The following is a 22,740-nucleotide window of genomic DNA, read 5'->3' as shown; positions in this document are numbered from 1 at the left end:
CAATGATTAACACGTTCCTTTTATTTCTTTTATTAGCATGTTCCTCTGTTTTGCTAGCATGCTCTTCAAGGGCTTGCTTCTTGTTGCAATCTCATCTAAGTAGGTTACAACAACTTTCTTTGGAAGAAACATTAAAAAAAAGAATAATCCAAAGCGACTTTTAATAAAATTTTAGCTTATCATGGCGTTGATGGAAGGTGTAAGAAAAGTTGAGATATCTTATAGTTATATGGTAAACAGTCAATGACTCCACTAAACATAGCATCATAGTTCTATCCATTTACATCAAGACTCCTGTTTAAGCAGGCTGATAAGCTACCTCCTAGGCAACAGAACAAGCATCTGTCCTCCAAAAGTAACACATACAAGGTAAATCGAAGAGCTTATAGCCAAACCCAGTCCAGGTGAGTACCCACATTGGTGCCCAAGATATCTATTGAAGCAATGTCAGACAAACTTTGTATAGTTTTAACAATGCAATACATGCCTCTATATGTATCCAACTCAAAAGTGTCAAATTTAAAACAGTTCATATATCAAACAAAACCATCCTAACTTATGTTTCATATTCCACAAAATCTACACTCTACAGAAACACCTAGGTCTTCTCAAACCTGAGCCTTGAGAGCTTGTGAAAACTTCATAATCAAGTATACGACGTGTGACAAAGAATTTATATACGTGAACATGTATCACTTGAATATCACTTGTAGGATATTATAGGAGATCAATATTCATGATACCTTGGCAACAAGGACTCGAAGGGTAAGAAATGCCTCTTTCCGGAGATTTGCACATCCACAGTGTCCTCTTAGTGCATCAAGTTCAGCAGCCTTTAAGAGAACAAGAGAAATTATTTTGGACATTTATTTACAACAAAATAACTAAAACAAACAGATCCGGAGAGTGACACACAGATCCGGAGATAAATAAAATTATTTAATTTTATTTTTATAATAATATAAATTTTTATATTTAAAAATTAAGATGCTATACATTATTAAATTTAATATAAATAATCCCTTCGCAGGGCTTCTCGCTCGGCTGAAGGGTTCGGCTGAAGGGTCGCCGGTTGTTAAAGGGTTCGCCGGCTGTTAAAGGGTTCGTGAACGGCTCTTCCGCCGAACACGTCTGATCGCATTCTTCCTTCTAATGGCGACGTGCAATCCATTGTTTTTGGCGATCTATGCCACGATTGTTGCCGGTATTATCTTCTGTACTTTTGTGATTCTCTCCTCGGTCTATACTTCCTCACCTGCAGTCGGCGCCGGCGATGGAGGAAACGAAAAATACTTCCCGTCGCCGAAAGGTATCCGGTCAAATTCTTCTTCTTCTTCTTCTTCAATCAGTCTTATTGTTTCGATGATATGTATCTTTGTTCCGCAAGATTAGGATAGTCTTGGTTCTGCTCTCATAGATTTGTTCCGCAATACCGAAGATGAAAGTCTGTAGGGCATGTAATATGTTAGTAAAAGGTCGTTTAGTTACTTCTACCTTTTCTGTAATAAATACTGTTGAAATACAAGCATAGATTTCTGCGAACCCATGAATGGATCTTCAGTGGCTTGATTGAATACATACTCAATAAGAAATCACGTCCCCTGAAATGTCTCTGTTGTTGCTAAGCATCACTCTAAAGAGTGAATGCTCTACAGTTTGGCATTTTTTTGCTTATTCAATGGGGCTTAGATGCTATTATGATCAATAAAGCTTCACTTGGATAAATATATGTTGTTAATTTACAATGACAAGGACTTGATTAAATTAGTACAAAATTAATAATTTATGCTACCTCTGCTTTGATTATTAATAATAATTTCTACCTCTACTTAGATTTTCACCATTCTATGTTAGGCTCTTATTAGATTTGTCTTAACATACTAAAGAAAGGCTGAAGAGGAGTAATCAGATGTTAGGCTCTTATTAGATTTGTCTTAACATACTAATTTTGAATTCTTATACCTTTTCAGTAGCAATCTGAGTAAACCTAAGAAGTTTTTTTTTTTTTTTGACAGTAACCGGAACACCAAGGCTGCAAAGAGAGCCTTCGGACATGTTCACAAGAGCCATATGGGATGTGCCCGTTGATAGTAAAATGCCTGATATGAAGTCGTTTCTACTAACCAAGGAGATGGTGAAGCACCGTGCAAAAGATAATATCATCATTGTGACATTTGGGAACCACGCATTCCTGGACTTTATCTTGAATTGGGTCAAACACCTAACGGATCTTAATATTTTTAACATTCTTGTTGGTAAGTCAAGCACCTCTTAAGCAACATTAGATTCATATGTACAAAAAGTTCACATAACACTTATCTGAGTTCTCTTTTTGGATATAGGTGCTATGGATACCAAATTATTGGAGGCTTTGTATTGGAAAGGGATTCCTGTTTTTGACATGGGCAGCAAAATGGTAACAGTAGATGTTGGGTGGGGATCTGCCAAATTTCAAAAAATGGGAAGGGAAAAAGTATTGTTGATAAATGCTCTCCTACCTTTTGGTTATGAGTTACTAATGTGTGATACAGATATGGTTTGGTTAAAGGTATACACCAGTTTCAATTCTGTTATTTTTGATCTGATAGTCCATAGGTGTAGAATGTCACAACATTATAACCTTTCTTGGATCTCATCAATAGTTCATGTTTTACTTATTCTGGTTATGCTAAAATTTAGATCTTGATGTCTGTCTTTGTTAGCTGAACTTACTGATGTTCTCTTGTACCTTCTTGTATGTAGCACCTAGCACAACTTATAATAGTTTCATCAATATAACCTTCTGTAACCTAATATAAGCAAATGTTCCTGCACACGTGAAGTTTTATACCTTGGAGACTGTATGTGTGTTCTGGGGATCAAACCATATATAAGACCTACACGTTTAATCTATACTTATCTTTCCTATATTACAGACTTTTCATATATTAATTGTTACTGGAGACATGATTTAAATATGGTTTCCATTTCCAAATTTATGGTAGCTAATTTTTGGAAACTCGAAAATTTCACCATGCTACAAGAAATTAGCGTCACCCAGGCCAATTCTGACTATTTTATGATATTAACATAATTTAAATTGACAAAGTTAGAAATAACTTGAAATGTGTATGGAATATGTTTGATGGAAACTTCAAATTACTATGTATATGTACATTTCCTTTTAAGATAACCTAGAGGGTTTAGACCAATCTTGATATAACAAAAAATTTAGGATATCGTGCATTTTAATCTTCAACTGAGTGAAAAGAAGTGACGGAGTAAGGATATGGATGAACATATGAACGTAGAAAATACTATGGATTGTGCACCTTGCTACGTCACAAAAGCTTCTTGTAGCATGGTAGGTCTCCTCCAAATGCACACTTTAATAAGTGTTCTTAATAATGTAAATCGTAATTTTGGATTAAAAATAATTAGTGCAATACACGAGTTCTAGTTTGGAATGTTGGATTCCTCTTGAGGATGCAAGATGATTTCAAATGGAATTACACGTCAGTATCAGGAAAACTGGCTTTCCAAAGCCCAAGCTCTATCTTTTGGTCAATTCTTGTTCTTGTATGTAATGCAGTTAGAGTAAGAATGAAATTCTCTCAATGTTTATCAAGCTTTGCAAGAGTTAAATCTTTCCTCGGACTTACCAGGATATAAGCAAATTTCTTTTGTTGATTTTCTTGGCCTAACCAGTCCTTGAATTATATCTGTTGAATTGGATAGTTCACTCAAAGCATTCTTTACTGTTTTTTCTTGTCTCATATTATAAATGATTTAGTATATGTTTTTGCTTGGAACAGAACCCACTTCCATATTTTGCTCGTTTTCCTGAAGCAGATATGTTAACATCAAGCGATCAGATTAGACCAACAACAACTGATGACAGTTTGGAAGTCTGGCAGAATGGTATTTTCTACTAACGTCAACGAATCTTAATAATAAGTAATAACCACACTAGCTGGTACAGATATATTAAACATTCTTGATTTTTTTTAATATGCCAAGTTGTACTGATATAATAAGATTCTGGTATGGGTACCATTACTTGTACTAGTATCTAAAATGTTTGACCTTATCATGTACACAAATTTTTACACATAATCTTCTTTCCTGTAGCAAAAATTATGTCGATAAACTACTCGGTAGGTCCTTTATAATTGGGCATAAGTAATAAAACTGACATTCTGTTTATGACTCATTTCACAATCGAGTGAATCTTAGTTAGTATTATCAAATACATCATCTTAGTTACTTTTTAATTGTTAGTGATAATGGTTGTTCAAAGATATCAAACAATGTTGCTGATGTCAGGTTCTATGAAGGAGCCTATAAACTAGACTGTAGAAAACTTGGTGTTTAAGTTTGCATATGTCCACATGGCTGACACATGTTGTGGCAAAATGGCACTTGTCTTGGTGGCACGCAAGGTGCAAGCCAAAATGAGGCTAATACACAGCATCTGCTCTTTCATTTCTTTCCTTAATCCTTTCTTAAGGTTCTTTAAAGTTTTATTTAATCAAAATTTGACTTTGATAGTTCTAGTATCGTTAATTAATATTTTCCCCTTCTATGTTTGTAGTAACTACTGCCTACAATATTGGAATATTTCATTGGCGTCCCACTGATGTTGCAAAAAGGCTAGCTAGGGAGTGGAAAGATATACTTTTTAAGTGATGACCAGAAATGGGACCAGACTAGCTTTAATGATCTTGTCCACCAAGTTTTAGGACCATCACTTGAAGGAGAAAGTGGACTTTTTGATGCTTATGATGGGACCCTTAAGCTGGGTCTTTTGCTAGCAAGTATATTTTGCAGTGGGCACATATACTTTGTCCAGGTAGTTCCTTTTGATGGTCTTTGTAGCTGTTAATTCATTGTTGCTCATCCAATTGTGGTTAATTCATTGTTGCTCATCCAATTGTGGTTATGGTATAGTATGTTGTATGTTATTCTATGTTTTAAAGCATATAATTATAATAGTTATGTGTCAATTTGAATTAGTTTGGGGAGTAATCCTACTAACTCAATTAAAGACCAATTGAGCTCGAATCAGGGCTGATTTGGGCCAGATAGATGGTCCACTTAGAGCCACATCAAGCGATGACACCACCAAGGTAAGCAGTGGAATCGCTTGAGACTCGACGCCCCAAGCGATCTAGATGGTGGTACTACCTAGACTAGGCGGTGGTACCATTGGCAGTTAATGTTGTTAGGCGGTGGTACCGATAGAGCTCAATCTCCGAGACTCTATCAAGTGGTAGTATCGCTCAGACTAGGCAATTGTACCACCAGTGCAGGGGTGTCAATTACCGCCTAGAATTGACAGTAGTACCGCCAATATCTCGAGAATCCATGATGAGACCTTTTTTGACTTCATTTTTTAAGTCACTTGGGGCCTATAAATACCACACTCATCCCAACTCGGATCACAAAGATCCTGAACGAAAATTTGAGTGAAAACGTTATTGCAATTCCTTAATAGCACACACATACACATACACACATAACTCATAACAAACACACACTACACACACATAGCATACACAATACACACAAACATATACAACATATATAACACACACTATACACAAATAACATATGCACATAACTCATAATAACACATATACTACACACACACAACTTATAACAACACACTACACACACAAACATAACAACACACACTACACACAATACATACACACACAACATAACATAAACACAATACACATACATATAGCACACACACACACACAAACACAATACACATACACATATAACACACACACACACACACATAATATATACAATATATACATACACAACACACATAATATACTCAACAAAACACATACACACATAACTCATAACACATATACAAACAACATACACTAAACACACATAACATACACAAAACACATACACATATACAACTTATATAACACACATAACATACTCAATACACATATGTACACAGCTCATAACAACACAAACGACACACATCACACACATCACACACACAACACACACACAAACAATACACACACATAACATACACAATACACATGCACATATACCACACACAACTCATAACACTTACACACATACAAACAACACACAACACACAAACAACATACACAACACAAACACACATATAACACACACATAACTCGTAACAACAAACTACACACAACACATGCACACATAACATACACAACTAATAATACACACACTACACACACAACACATACACATAATTCATAACACACACACACACATACACACAGAACTCATAACACACACACACGCACAAAACACACTACACATACACACATAACATACACAACACACATATATATATCACACACAACTCATAACGTGCACACACATAATATACACAATACACACATAACTCATAACACACACACATCATATAAACAACACACACTACACATACAAAACTCGTAACACACATACAAACAACATACACATAACACACATACATAAAATACACAACAAACACACAACTTATAACACACACTATACATAAAATAAACATATACACAATAGACACAACACACATAACTCATAACATACTACACACACGCACACATAACATACACAATACACACACACATATACAAATAACATACATACAACTCATAACATATACACACATATAAACAATACACATCAAACACACCTCATAACATATATACATAACTCATAACATATACACACACACATAAACAACACACAACTCACAACTCACATAACACACACACATACAAATAACATACTATACACACAACTCATAACATATACACACACACAAACACACACAGCACACGAACAACACACACTACATACATAACTCATAACACACACATAAACAACACACTACACACACATATAACGTATACACACAACTCATAACATATACAACACACACATACACACAAACAACACACACAACACGCATATATACACACAACTCATAATATACACACAAATAACAACGCAATATACACACAACTCATAACAATACACACTACACACACATAACATACACAACACGCACACAACTCATAACAACACACACATAACATACACATCACACACATATACACAACTCATATATATATATATATATATATATATATATATATATATACGAACACAACACACACATCAAACAATACACAACACTCACACACATAACATATACACCTACACTCATACACAACACACAACAAACACATAGAACTTATAACACACACAACACTCACACGCATAACACACACACAAAACACACACACACACACACAACACAATACAATACACACATCACACATACACATATACAACTCATAACATACACACATATACAACACCTACTACACATACAATATATATATATATATATATATATATATATATATATATATATATATATATATATATATATATATATATATATATAACAAACAACACACAACACCCACATACACACAACACTCGTAACAAAACACAATACAACACACATACACATATACAACTCATAACACACACACATATATCACACACAACTCAAATTACAACACCTACTACACATACAATAAACAACACACACATATATCACATACAACACCTACTACACATACAATAAACAGCACACACACAACTCAAATTACAAGGAAAATTACAAGAGGGCTTGTGAAATTATTTTAAACAATTTTTTTTAATTTATTTTTTAAGGATAAAATTATAACTTATTTTGAGGATATAATTTTATTTTTAGGATAAACAAAATTATTTTTTATTTTTTAAGGGTAAAATTTATTTTTTAAGGATAAAATTATATATTTTTTTTAGGATAAAATTTTTTAATTTTATTTTTAGGATAAACAAAATTTTAATTTTAATTTTTAATTTTATTATAATTTTTTATAATATATAAATTTATAATTAATAATGTTAAGATAAATAAAATTATTTAATTTTATTTTTATAATAATATAAATTTTTATATTTAAAATTTTTTATATTTTTAAATTTAATATAAATAATCCCTTCGCAGGGCTTCTCGCCCGGCTGAAGGGTTCGGCTGAAGGGTCGCCGGCTGTTAGGGTTCGCTGAAGGGTCGCCGGCTGTTAAATGGTTCGCCGGCGGTTCGCCGGCTGTTAAAGGGTTCGTGAACGGCTCTTCCGCCGAACACGTCTGATCGCATTCTTCCTTATGGCGACGTGCAATCCACTGTTTTTGGCGATCTATGCTACGATTGTTGCCGGTATTATCTTCTGTACTTTTGTGATTCTTTCGTCGGTCTATACTTCCTTACCTGCAGCCGGCGCCGGCGATGGAGGAAACGAAAAATACTTCCCGTCGCCGAAAGGTATCCGGTCAAATTCTTCTTCTTTTTCTTCTTCAATCAGTCTTATTGTTTCGATGCTGTGTATCTTTGTTCCGCAAGATTAGGATAGTCTTGGTTCTGCTCTCATAGATTTGTTCCGCAATACCGAAGATGAAAGTCTGTAGGGCATGTAATATGTTAGTAAAAGGTCGTTTAGTTATTTCTACCTTTTCTGTAATAAATACTGTTGAAATACAAGCATAGATTTCTGCGAACCCATGAATGGATCTTCAGTGGCTTGATTGAATACATACTCAATAAGAAATCACGTCCCCTTAAATGTCTCTGTTGTTGCTAAGCATCACTCTAAAGAGTGAATGCTCTACAGTTTGGCATTTTTTTGCTTATTCAATGGGGCTTAGATGCTATTATGATCAATAAAGCTTCACTTGGATAAATATATGTTTTTAATTTACAATGACAAGGACTTGATTAAATTAGTACAAAATTAATAATTTCTGCTATCTCTGCTTTGATTATTAATAATAATTTCTACCTCTACTTAGATTTTCACCATTCTATGTTAGGCTCTTATTAGATTTGTCTTAACATGCTAAAGAAAGGCAGAAGAGGAGCTATGCTGTAATTAGATGTTAGGCTCTTATTAGATTTGTCTTAACATACTAAAGAAAGGCTGAAGAGGAGCTATGCTGTAATTAGATGTTAGGCTCTTATTAGATTTGTCTTAACAGACTAATTTTGAATTCTTATACCTTTTCAGTAGCAATCTGAGTAAACCTAAGAAGCTTTTTTTTTTTTTGACAGTAACCGGAACACCAAGGCTGCAAAGAGAGCCTTCGGACATGTTCACAAGAGCCATATGGGATGTGCCTGTTGATAGTAAAATGCCTGGTATGAAGTCGTTTCTACTAACCAAGGAGATGGTGAAGCACCGTGCAAAAGATAATATCATCATTGTGACATTTGGGAACCATGCATTCCTGGACTTTATCTTGAATTGGGTCAAACACCTAACGGATCTTAATATTTTTAACATTCTTGTTGGTAAGTCAAGCACCTCTTAAGCAACATTAGATTCATATGTACAAAAAGTTCACATAACACTTATCTGAGTTCTCTTTTTGGATATAGGTGCTATGGATACCAAATTATTGGAGGCTTTGTATTGGAAAGGGATTCCTGTTTTTGACATGGGCAGCAAAATGGTAACAGTAGATGTTGGGTGGGGATCTGCCAAATTTCACAAAATGGGAAGGGAAAAAGTATTGTTGATAAATGCTCTCCTACCTTTTGGTTATGAGTTACTAATGTGTGATACAGATATGGTTTGGTTAAAGGTATACACCAGTTTCAATTCTGTTATTTTTGATCTGATAGTCCATAGGTGTAGAATGTCACAACATTATAACCTTTCTTGGATCTCATCAATAGTTCATGTTTTACTTATTCTGGTTATGCTAAAATTTAGATCTTGATGTCTGTCTTTGTTAGCTGAACTTACAGATGTTCTCTTGTACCTTCTTGTATGTAGCACCTAGCACAACTTATAATAGTTTCATCAATATAACCTTCTGTAACCTAATATAAGCAAATGTTCCTGCACACGTGAAGTTTTATACCTTGGAGACTGTATGTGTGTTCTGGGGATCAAACCATATATAAGACCTACACGTTTAATCAATACTTATCTTTCCTATATTACATACTTTTCATATATTAATTGTTACTGGAGACATGATTTAAATATGGTTGCCATTTCCAAATTTATGGTAGCTAATTTTTGGAAACTCGAAAATTTCACCATGCTACAAGAAATTAGCATCACCCAGGCCAATTCAGACTATTTTATGATATTAACATAATTTAAATTGACAAAGTTAGAAATAACTTGAAATGTGTATGGAATATGTTTGATGGAAACTTCAAATTACTATGTATATGTACATTTCCTTTTAAGATAACCTAGCGGGTTTAGAACAATCTTGATATAACAAAAAATTTAGGATATCGTGCCTTTTAATCTTCAACTGAGTGAAAAGAAGTGACGGAGTAAGGATATGGATGAACATATGAACGTAGAAAATACTATGGATTGTGCACCTTGCTACGTCACAAAAGCTTCTTGTAGCATGGTAGGTCTCCTCCAAATGCACACTTTAATAAGTGTTCTTAATAATGTAAATCGTAATTTTGGATTAAAAATAATTAGTGCAATACACGAGTTCTAGTTTGGAATGTTGGATTCCTCTTGAGGATGCAAGATGATTTCAAATGGAATTACACGTCAGTATCAGGAAAACTGGCTTTCCAAAGCCCAAGCTCTATCTTTTGGTCAATTCTTGTTCTTGTATGTAATGCAGTTAGAGTAAGAATGAAATTCTCTCAATGTTTATCAAGCTTTGCAAGAGTTAAATCTTTCCTCGGACTTACCAGGATATAAGCAAATTTCTTTTGTTGATTTTCTTGGCCCAACCAGTCCTTGAATTATATCTGTTGAATTGGATAGTTCACTCAAAGCATTCTTTACTGTTTTTTCTTGTCTCATATTATAAATGATTTTGTATATGTTTTTTCTTGGAACAGAACCCACTTCCATATTTTGCTCGTTTTCCTGAAGCAGATATGTTAACATCAAGCGATCAGATTAGACCAACAACAACTGATGACAGTTTGGAAGTCTGGCAGAATGGTATTTTCTTCTAATTTCAACGAATCTTAATAATAAGTAATAACCACACTAGCTGGTACAGATATATTAAACATTCTTGATTTTTTTTAATATGCCAAGTTGTACTGATATAATAAGATTCTGGTATGGGTACCATTACTTGTACTAGTATCTAAAATGTTTGACCTTATCATGTACACAAATTTTTACACACAATCTTCTTTCCTGTAGCAAAAATTATCTCGATAAACTACTCGGTAGGTCCTTTATAATTGGGCATAAGTAATAAAACTGACATTCTGTTTATGACTCATTTCACAGTCGAGTGAATCTTAGTTAGTATTATCAAATACATCATCTTAGTTACTTTTTAATTGTTAGTGATAATGGTTGTTCAAAGATATCAAACAATGTTGCTGATGTCAGGTTCTATGAAGGAGCCTATAAACTAGACTGTAGAAAACTTGGTGTTTAAGTTTGCATATGTCCACATGGCTGACACATGTTGTGGCAAAATGGCACTTGTCTTGGTGGCACGTAAGGTGCAAGCCAAAATGAGGCTAATACACAGCATCTGCACTTTCATTTCTTTCCTTAACCCTTTCTTAACGTTCTTTAAAGTTTTATTTAATCAAAATTTGACTTTGATAGTTCTAGGATCGTTAATTAATATTTTCCCCTTCTATTGTTTGTAGTAACTACTGCCTACAATATTGGAATATTTCATTGGCGTCCCACTGATGCTGCAAAAAGGCTAGCTAAGGAGTGGAAAGATATACTTTTAAGTGATGACCAGAAATGGGACCAGGCTGGCTTTAATGATCTTGTCCACCAAGTTTTAGGACCATCACTTGAAGGAGAAAGTGGACTTTTTTATGCTTATGATGGGACCCTTAAGCTGGGTCTTTTGCCAGCAAGTATATTTTGCAGTGGGCACACATACTTTGTCCAGGTAGTTCCTTTTGATTGTCTTTGTTGCTGTTAATTCATTGTTGCTCATCCAATTGTGGTTATGGTATAGTATGTTGTATGTTATTCTATGTTTTAAAGCATATAATGTGAATCCTAAGCAACAATTCTTTTCTTCTAATTGTTCTTGGAATTGTTATCCTGTTAAATGGAAAAAAATATTTTTTTGCCAATTTACAAAAATAAGGGTGACATACAAAAATGTTCAAATTATAAAGGAATTTTAATCATGAGCGATACTATGAAACTTTGGAAAAAAGTTATCGAAAGTAGGATAAGGTTTAAAACAAATATCTTTGAAAATCAATTTGGTTTTATATCTTGAAGATCAACTATAGAAGCTTTTTATTTATTAAAACAATAAATGAAAAAGTATAGGGAGAAAAAGAAATATTTGTGTATGGTTTTTATCAAAGTTCGTTTTCGTATCGTACCAATGTTTCGAGGTTTGCTTGTTACGGTATCGTATGGGCGTATACTGCCTCAGTATATATATATATATATATATATATATATATATATATATATATATATAATATAATATAATATAAAATATAAAAAAAGAAAAGGAGGCTTACATTGCCTCGGCGACGTCGCCTCCTTTTCTTCTCCTCATCCGCAGCGTTCGGCAAAGACATAGAAGGCCGTAGACGTCTCTGACTTTCGACGCAACACCACGAGGAGAAGAACGCAGTCTTCTCTTCATCTACGACTTTCGGCGAAGACATCGAAGGCTGTAGACGTCTTCGGCCTTTGACGTGACGTGACGAGGAGAAGAACGTGGTCTTTTCCGCATCTGCAACGTTCAACGAATACGTTGAAGGTCGCAAACATCTTCGGCCTTCGGTGCGACGCGACGCGACAAGAAGAAGAACACGGTCTTCTCCTCATTTGCGGCATCCGGCGAAGACGTCGAAGGTCGCATATGTCTTCGGCCTTCGGCAAAGAACGTGACAAAGAAGAAGCCGAGTCGTTGCCTCTCTGTTACCTGCTAAATCAGGATCGTCAAGGGTGGGTGTGGCGCTAGATTGAAAAGCGTCGAGGTTCTCCCGATTCTCCCTCTTCTTCGAGCGTCTTCTCCCTTGATGCTTCTTCCCTCGCCGCAACTAGGTTGATACTGCCCGGTAGCGGGCAGATCGCGTACTGGTCTGTTGACGGACCGATATGTATTGCCTTGTATGCGTGGTATTCTTCAAAATTAAAATCCTTGGTTTTTATTGATTTAGAGAAAGCATATAATAGAGTTCCTAGAGATATATTACGGTGGGTTTAAAAAAAGAAAGGTATTCCACTAATTATATTTAAGTTATTAAAGATATATATGATAATATAGTTACTAGTGTCAAAACTACAAGGAGAGTGTCTAGTGAGTTTTCTATTAGCATAGGATTACATCATAGATCTGTATTAAGTTCCTATCTTTTCACATTGATAATGGAAGAACTGACTAGATACCTACATGATAGACCTCTCTGATATATGTTATTTGTTGATGATATTATCTTAGTTGATGAAAACCTAAGTGAAATTAATTATAAACGTGAGCTATGGAGGCAAGCTTTAGAAACTAAAGATTTTAGATTAAGTAGGACTAAAACTGAATATATAAAATGTAATTTTAGTACTTCTAGCAGTAAATAAGAGAATATAATTAAATTGGATAGACTAGAATTCCCTTTAAGTAAAAGTTTTAGGTATCTTAAATCAGTTATTCAACAAGATAAAGAGATTGATGAATATATTATTTATAGAGTAAAAATAAAATGACGAGGGACATCAGGAGTCTTTTGTGATCATCGAATACCTTTAATAATAGAAAAAAAATTATAAGATAGTTGTGAGACCAACAATTCTTTATAGATCTGAGTGTTGAATAGTTAAGAAATAATATTTACAAAAAGTTTATGTTGTCGAGATGAGAACTTTGAGATGGATGTGTGGAGTTACTAGGAAATATAGGAAAAAATATTTTTGTTCGTGAACAACTAAGTATAAAAAAGCTTTGATAGAGGATAAGATATGAGAAAATCGTTTAAGATGATATGAGCATGTGCTTAGGAGACCTCCGGATGCGATTATCAAAAGAGACGAAATAATTAATATTAGTGGTACGAGGAAGGGTAAGGGAAGGCTAAAAAAGATTTTAATAAGAACTATAAAGATTTAAGTACTCTGAATTTAATTAAACATATGAATTTTTACAGATCTCAATGGCAACAAAAGATCCATGTAGTCAATCTCAAATAGTTGGGACTTACGGCTTTGTTGTTGTTGTTGTTGTTCTTGGAGCTGTTAGTTCATTGTTGCTCAACCGTGGTTATTATTTAGTTTGTTATATTGTTTTCTCTCTCTTTTCACCAAATAAATGTGAATGACCATGTAACAATTCTTTTAAATGAACTGGCAGGCAATGCCCCAGCAGCTCAAACTGGAACCATATGCTGTGCATACTACCTTCCAGTTTGCAGGTTCTGATGGAAAGCGCCATAGGTTACGTGAGGCTATGCTTTTCTATGACCAACCTGCATATTATGATACACCAGGTATTCTTTCTTCTCATCTCATTTGGTAAAATTCATCTTTTTTATACTAAGCTAAATGTCTTAGCTGGTTGACTACTTATTTTTTTTTTGTACTTGACTTTTACTACACAATTCATAAGTGAGTTGTAATATTGATAGGTAATAAGTGAAAAATATTTGCCCAAATACTGAAAACCAGTACTAGTGCTATGTGATTTTTGAGATGCAATGCTGTGTTGAGCGCTTTAATTTTTGAGAAATTATCTATTGAAAAACTTGATAAGCTATAGATTCATGTGGAGTATGCAAGGACTACAATACCGTGTATTGGACCCTACCAGTCCAAGTCTCGATCTGAAATGGTTTGGTTTGTACCAGCATTCAAGGCCTGGACTAATGACTCTTGTCTGTATCAGCGTATCAACACATATTATGTCGGCGTGTACAATATACTACAAAAGTACTTGAAAATCAGTGAAAAATAAAAAAAATCTTAATTTAGGGTTCTTTCTCACATATAAATGAGCCTAGTGTAATCAATATTGATAACAATAAAGTGATCTTAATATAGAATACAATATAAATACCAATCGAAACATATATCGAATAAAAATTGGAACTAGTATATAAAGAATACGTATACCGAGAAGGTGAGAAAGAAATTCTAACTAACATTTTAAGACAATAATTAGGTGTCAATAAAGTGATCTTAATATAGAATACAATAAAAATACCAAATCGAAACATATTTCGAATAAAAATTGAAAGTAGCATATAAAGAATACTATACCGAGAAGGTGAGAAAGAAATTCTAACTAACATGTAAACACAATAATTAGATGTAAAATGCCAAAAATATATACCTGCACCTACCACAAAAATGCCAAAAATTTATGAGATTCATGTATATGGATGGTGTTCATTTTTGAAAGTTCTGTAATAAAGAATCTTTCGTATGACTGTATTTATTTGAGGTCTGGAGCAAGAACTAGAGCATCACAATCAATGAAATGATGATAGAAAATTCAGCACACCCTACACATCCCAGAGTGTAGTGTCTATCTCATCAGGTTTACTTGCGAGGCTACTGGACTCTATGCTTAATTCTTCCAAAAACTATGTTATGTTGTCATGCTTGTTATCCTTCTGCCTCCGTGTGTGTCTTTGCAGGAGGTTTCTTATCATTCAAACCTGGTATTCCTAAGAGTTTGTTGCTGGATGGGCCACATACCTTACAATCACACTTCTCATTGGTTAATTACCAGGTAAGATAATATAAAAAAAAGATCAGCATTGGCATTTCTTATTGAGATTTGGAGAGATGTCCAAGTAATTAACTGATCAAGTGACATTCTTATTTGCATGTTTCAGTTGAGGCAGATAAGGACTGCACTTGCTGTTGCTTGTCTGTTGAACCGAACACTGGTGAGTGAGGTTTCACCAATTAAAAAATTAAACTTGACCAGCTGAGATTTTATAAAAGATATCTTATATGCATAGTTTAAACTTTAAAGGGATCTTTTTCCTTGATATTCTGCTATGGTAATTAATAGCTTCAGAAGATAGGATCTTTCAAAGATCCCTTCTCCTTTCACAAATTGTGCACTTTGGAAAACAATGGATGTACATGTTGTCCAAACATTTTGTCCATGCAGATGTTGATATTCTGCATGGATCTTTTTCCTTGATATTCTGCTATGGTAATTAATAGCTTCAGAAGATAGGATCTTTCAAAGATCCCTTCTCCTTTCACAAATTGTGCACTTTGGAAAACAATGGATGTACATGTCGTCCAAACATTTTGTCCATGCAGATGTTGATAAACATTTCATTAAATTGTGCAATTAATTTATCATCTAATCAAATTCCAAATGGCCATTGAGCTGAGAACCATTTACTTCTCAAAATCCTTTTTTTAAGGAGTTTATTATTCATTAGTTATTGCTCGAGAATAGTAATGTTAACGGGAGTTGCTTCTTGGAAAATCATGGAGTATCAAATAATTGAATTTTGTGTCTAATTTTTGAGATCCTGATTCTATCATAGAATAAGGATGGAAGGTCAACTTTGTTCTCATCAGCACAACGAGCATAGTCTTCTGCAATATGCAATATGAGGCTTGTTACACTTTAGCAACATAAAACACAAAGACTTGACACATTAACAATTGACATGACCAAGGTTTTAAATTTTGAATTGTACCGCTCGTATTGGTCCACCAGCGGACCGGTACGCAGACCGCCCGCTACCGGGCAGTATCAGTTGGTGGATAGAACGAGGAGCATGACGGCGAGGAAGACGAGGCTGCGGCGCTCGTTGGACAGAGGAGGCATGACGGAGAAGAGAGTTGGACGTGGCGGGACAAGAAGAAGCGCTTCGTCGAGAGGAATGCGGTAGGGGATGGGTCCTCACTTTGTCGGGCGGAACATGGTAGGGGGCGGGTCCTCGCTCCGTCGGGCGAAACACGGTAGGGTGCGGAGGGATCGTGGCCGTTGTGGTCGAGGAGGTCGCGATCGACAGTGATGGAAGGGATCCTGACCCAGGTAGGACTGTGCTTCCTTTGCTCGCTCTCGTCGTCATCTTGGTCTTCTTCCTCACAGTCACTGGCAGGGGAGCGGGAGATGAGCTCTCCCGGGGCTAGATTCCTGTCGGATTCGTCTATCGCAAGAGCATTGCGGAGTGCCTCACGGGGGATGAGTTCGAGCTGGGGATGGAGGCGACGTGTCACATCCTCACCCGCTCCACCATCACCCCCTTCCCATCTCTTGAGATGGAAGGGGATATTTTTATAAACAATTTTTATAGTAATTATTACTCATAAACATATGTATATAAAAATACATATGTTTATGAGTAAACATACGTATATCAACATATTTTTATATATATATGTATATGAAAATATATATATCGAGCGGTACACCAGGGCATATTGCTCTGTACGCCATACCGTACCATACCGAGCAAAGCTTGGTACATCGATATGGTACAAAATTAAAAACCTTGGACAGGACATTGTTGTGAAATTATTATTCAACGTGCTTGACTGCTGTGGTTGCAATAATTCTGACTCATATTCCTTGTCTATGTTTAGGTAATGCCTCCATTATGGTGCAGGTTTGAAAGAATGTGGTTTGGACATCCTGGTATTTTGGAAGGGACACTGACCAAGCAACCTTTTGTATGCCCTATGGACCACTTGTTTGAGGTAATTAGATTTGTTAGATTAGTATGTAGATTGTGCATTCTCTTGCTAGTTCTCTAACACATTATCCATGGATGGGCATTTTCCTTCATTATCTGTTCGTGCTATTCACTTGCTAACTTGGATCATAAAATTATGGGTTCTATTTGCTCTTTTCCATTGAGTTCAAAAATCCAAAGGATCAGCAAAATGGTAGGTTGCTTGGGATGAACCTTATCATTGTACGAAAGCTCGTCCTCAAATAGTACATATACCAGGACTTTAACCATGAGAAAAAGTTTTAGCATGAGTTGTGTGCTTACAAATAGATCAAAGTCAAATTTCTTGCATCTTCGATTTTAAGATGATTGTTTATGTGGTCTGAATTATTTGATCTTGTTGCTCTTGGCTTACTTGAATTATTTATACCTGCACGTTCTCCATTATCCTGCATTGATGTGGTTATTAAAATACTCAGAACAATGTGGGATCTTCCTGCTCATTCATGATGTATGGAATCAGATTTTCCCTGCTGATGAATCACTAGGGTTTTGGGGAATAGACTAATTTCCTTTTGGCTAGTTTTTGATGTTTATGGCTATATGCTTTTAGCCTTTAATACTGTAAACTTAATTTCCATAGTGTTCCGTTTTGCCACTTGCCATGCGCAATTTTATATAGGAATTCCAATGATCTTAAACAAGGTTTTCAATTTTGGGTATTGGGCCCATGGTAGTCTATGAACAGATTGGTACAAGTCTGGTCTGTTCCAATGTATCGACACACGGAATGCCATTCTATTGGGAGAGGTGTGGAAGGAGGGGGAGGAGGAAGTGGTAGGGAGCAAGGTTTTTTGTACTGTGGCATATTACCCGATATGGGCGGTACATACCGATCCAATAGAGGACCGATATAGATGGTACATAGTACATACTGGTTTATTAGTATATCCCATTATACCATGTGTCGGTATGTTGGTGCATACCGTATCGATGGCTAGTCAATACTTCGGTACGAACCGATAAGATGAACCACACTAAGGGAGAATAAGAAGGAAGAAGGAATAGGAAGTCAAAGAAAGAGGAAGTCCATAGAAGAGGAGGAGACATCAAAGATGAGGTAGGCAGTAGGGCAGTTGAACGACAGACAATAGAGACACTTGCGAGTCGTGAGCCATTACGCATCAGGCAATGGTGTTTAAAGAAAAAACAGTCACTTTGGGTGTTTGGCAGCCCGGTTCAAGCACAGACTGGTCAATACTATCTGGAATTTATAGTAAAAGATTAAGTACACATGTCATGGTAAATAACGGTCAGTTCGGACTGATCCATAGTAAATTAAATTCCCTGTTGTAAATAAAGATGATACAAGAGGAATGGAGAATTTTAACTCTCAACAGATGAAGTAGGATGGGCAGATGAAGAGATGAGGTGGGATGGAAGATATGCAATATCGAAGTGCTCTAAGAGCCAAGGAACTAAAAGTTAGACACCTGCCTTGCGTCATTATCCATTTGGTACAGTAGTATGATCTGAAGTGTTGGTACATCTGATAAAGTACTAAACATTTTGTAAAATTAAGCAGTTGGCCTGATATGGTACACTTTGTAATGATATGCTGTGATATTTAGATCCATGCAGAAAATTGATTGACCAATCACCGAAATAAGTTTAAACAATTCCCTATTCTGAAAAATCAGAGAACTTTTTTTCAATAAATGAATGGGTGTTCTTCTTATCCGTTAATTGATTGAACAAACTTTAGTTTGGTCTTAGAGAGAACAAGAATCGTCCTATCTTGACTATTCAGTGAATCACTCAAGCAAGTTTAAATTTTCTACTCAAATTTTTAGAAATTAAGTCTCTATCAGACGATCAAACATGGTTCTTTCGTTGGTTGTCAAATTTCTTACTTTTGGGATTTGAAACAATATGCATTCATGATACCAAATATGACCTTGATAACATTACATGAGAAGCTCAAGTATGTTTGACAATCATCAACAAGTACTATAGACGAGCTTTAGTCACCTTAATTCAAGTTTTCTATAAGTGGACATTGAAATGGGTTCTCGTAGAGTAGGAGGATGGTGTTGAGAGAGAAAAGATAAATAATAATTAATTAAGGTCAGAATATGATAGTAGTAATATTGTTTAATGTGGCTTGTTTTAGTTTAAATATAACTTAGATTAGAGAGGGGCAAGTTGGAATAAGGGTGAGTTTGGTTACAAAAGTAAGATTGCTCCTGTGACATAGAAGACCTGGTTCAAGTTATAAGAAAATACCTCTTTATTTCTAGGGATCAGCTTGCATACATTAACTCTTTTCAAACCCTGCATTAGTGGAAGCCTTGTGCACAGGTTTTGTTGGAATACTAGAAAGCAAGTAGAGGCGCAAGAGTAGATTTGATTGGAAGTAAGGGCATATTGTTCTTCAATTAAAATTTTAACATACACTCGTCTTGAAATTGCATCTTCTTTTACTTTCTTATTTGTTCTATACTCTGGGCCTGTTGAGAGTTGAATCATGATGAGCTTTCCTATTACACAGGGGTAGAGGTAGTTGTTCTACTAAATGCCATGCTCCATAATTCCAGTAATTATAAATTATTTTCTTGATGTTATTCCAAAACAAAACTGATCCTTAGCATTGAAATTTAAATATTAATATGCATTATAGTCTCCTTAGCTTCGTTTGACTTAAACGGATAACCAAGTTCTTGGAAATTGTAATTATTGAAAAAATATTTTGCTTTGCTACAATTAACTTCTAAGAAAACATATGTTGACTAAATCTTTTTCAATTGCTATAATTTTGCAGGTAGGTCTCCTGTTCCATGAGGAAAATTTCTTATAAGATGTCATGTACGATGATTTTGCAGTTTGTCATATCAGTTTTTACTCTCCGATTCAAATTAAGCTGATTGCACATGCTCAACTTATTGATTGTGTACTGTATTTTCCCGAAACATTTCATCCATTCTCCTTCAACCAATTGATTTTGATACCAATTTCTGTTCGTCCTTTGATCATAGAGTGTAGTTTTATCTTCTTTAGATTCGATAAAATAGGTATTCTCTAATCTCTATGCTTTATCCATTTTTACGTTGCTTTTGTTCTTCAATTTCTTCTTTTCATTTGGTAACAATGTAACAAAGAATACACTGCTTGATATACCAGTACCATAATGGTCAGATCAAATGTTGAAAACTTGTATTGGACCAGTATTTAAAATCTTGATACCGAGCATAGCAACAAAGAAGAGATCCATTAGCAATCCCATCTATAATGGTTGGGAATAAATGTTTTTAGTCTTTGTTGTCAGTATTAATTAGTTATTTTAAAAGGACAGTCTTTTGTGAATGGAAGTATATGCTTGATTATATTTACAGCATCTCACTGCTTGTTTTTTTCTTCTTCCACTGCATGTAAACTGTTTTTTGCATGTTATAATTGTTACGCCTGTTGCCACAATTTCGATCATCTGATTAGAGTTGATTCACCATTGCAGATTCATACCATGCTCCATGGCCTTTCTGAAGAAGAGTTTGGACCACAAATTCATTTCAGGGAGTACTCATTCCTGCAGAATCCATCAGTGCCCAAACATGTAAAAATATTATTGTATCAATATGCAATACTTAGCAGCTCGTACAGTTTTTCAGTGGCTCATACATATATTTCAATCCCAATAACATTTTTTTATTATGGATTCAGGTGAAGGAATCATTACTTAATGTTCAACTTTGTGATGCACATTCCAAAGGATGCAATATATCCGATGGAACAACTAGCCGTGGTTTCATCCAATTTCCCAGAAATAGCACTGAGCAGATGGTACATACATCTAATGATTAAATTTTGATTATGTAATGGTTTAAGATCATAATAATAATGGTGGTAGGATAAGATTGTCTGTTCATTTGGTGGGAGCACATTTTCTAATGGTATTAACTAAGCAAAGTTCAGTTAGAAAGCAGACAACTTAGTATTCTAGTCTTGGAACCTTAAACCTTTGACTTTCTATTGTTGTCCATATTCTATGTGTTCTTCTAAGGCCTCTTGATACAATGCCAAAAAGCAGAGCAAAGAACTGGTTTCTTATTACAAGCTCTAGAAACGTGTATTTGTGTTTTTAACGGACTTTGTTACTTTTTTGTCTTATAGTTAATCAGACATGGTCATGACACATGGATATGATTATTTTGTATTTTTTTTCCATGAAAAGGGTAGATGCTTGAAGCTTTTACTGATGTACTCTAGAAAAGTTAAGAAGCTTTGCTAAATAGTTTGCTAATTTGTCTTACAGTACATGCAAGTATTCTCCCAGTACAAAGATATCAAAGTCTTGCACTTTTCATCCATGGCGAATGCCTTCCAAGGGTTCAATGATGAGGTAAGCATTATCGTACATTTTTTTTTTGGCTAAAAATTCCTTTTCTATATCACTATTTTGTTCTAGATGATAACGTGATGAGTTGATTTAGGCAAGAGAAGTAAAATTTAGAAATCGCATGAAGAGATACGTCGGATTGTGGTGTTGCGTGGAGAACCGTGACCTTGGCCACATATACTATGACATATACTGGGATGAGAAACCAGAATGGAAACCTGAACCACCTCGAACTAGTCAAGATGATCATCCACCTTGGGATTGAACATTATATTTGCTTGTCATGAAAGATCATCGTCATCTGAAGTTTCAGACATAATTATACTTGTTGAAAACTTTATTCATCTTATAAATGAGAATTTTTTGATGTATTTTTGTCTCAAAAGTTCTTTTTGTACGGAATAAAAATCTAGAGGTTCAGATCTTGAGGGAGCAATTTTGAGTGTCCATGGTTTTAATAGTCAACTTTTCAGCATTGTGTTTTTATTTATTTGTTCTCTCTCAAAGAAGTTGACAACTTAATGTGGCACTTTTGGGACGATATGCATATTTTAAACAGATAGAGGTTTTTAACGTCTTATGTTTTGTTTTTCTTTCTTACTCCCTCTTCCACTCTTTGTATATATACTATCATTCATTG

At 35.0% G+C, this 22,740-nt stretch overlaps 2 protein-coding genes across 4 annotated transcripts; both read left to right on the top strand.

Annotated features, from left to right (window-relative positions):
* Positions 1-1,045: 1,045 nt before the first annotated feature.
* Positions 1,046-4,897, top strand: LOC135671276 (arabinosyltransferase XEG113-like). Its single transcript, XM_065179315.1, has 5 exons — positions 1,046-1,309; positions 2,016-2,255; positions 2,343-2,548; positions 3,795-3,900; positions 4,574-4,897. Exons 1-5 carry the CDS (start codon positions 1,153-1,155, stop codon positions 4,666-4,668), a joined length of 804 nt encoding a protein of 267 aa, XP_065035387.1. The 5' UTR covers positions 1,046-1,152; the 3' UTR covers positions 4,669-4,897.
* A 3,191-nt stretch (positions 4,898-8,088) lies between these two features.
* On the top strand, positions 8,089-22,471 carry LOC108952107 (arabinosyltransferase XEG113-like). 3 transcript variants are annotated; one of them, XM_065179307.1, is made up of 13 exons: positions 8,089-8,281; positions 9,170-9,409; positions 9,497-9,702; positions 10,949-11,054; positions 11,729-11,985; positions 14,410-14,545; positions 15,695-15,789; positions 15,896-15,949; positions 17,619-17,732; positions 21,219-21,317; positions 21,425-21,544; positions 22,017-22,103; positions 22,195-22,471. In XM_065179307.1, exons 1-13 carry the CDS (start codon positions 8,230-8,232, stop codon positions 22,363-22,365), a joined length of 1,737 nt encoding a protein of 578 aa, XP_065035379.1. In that variant the 5' UTR covers positions 8,089-8,229; the 3' UTR covers positions 22,366-22,471. The 3 variants fall into 3 exon arrangements, with proteins under 3 accessions (XP_065035379.1, XP_065035378.1, XP_065035380.1); XM_065179306.1 differs by having other exon boundaries at positions 8,089-8,386; XM_065179308.1 differs by lacking the exons at positions 10,949-11,054; positions 11,729-11,985 and having other exon boundaries at positions 8,089-8,386.
* The last annotated feature ends 269 nt before the right edge of the window (positions 22,472-22,740 follow it).

This window comes from Musa acuminata, unplaced genomic scaffold (genome assembly GCF_036884655.1).
Source record: "Musa acuminata AAA Group cultivar baxijiao unplaced genomic scaffold, Cavendish_Baxijiao_AAA HiC_scaffold_1138, whole genome shotgun sequence".
In the NCBI taxonomy this organism is placed as follows: Eukaryota; Viridiplantae; Streptophyta; class Magnoliopsida; order Zingiberales; family Musaceae; genus Musa; species Musa acuminata.
This window is presented reverse-complemented; position numbering and strand designations above follow the sequence as displayed.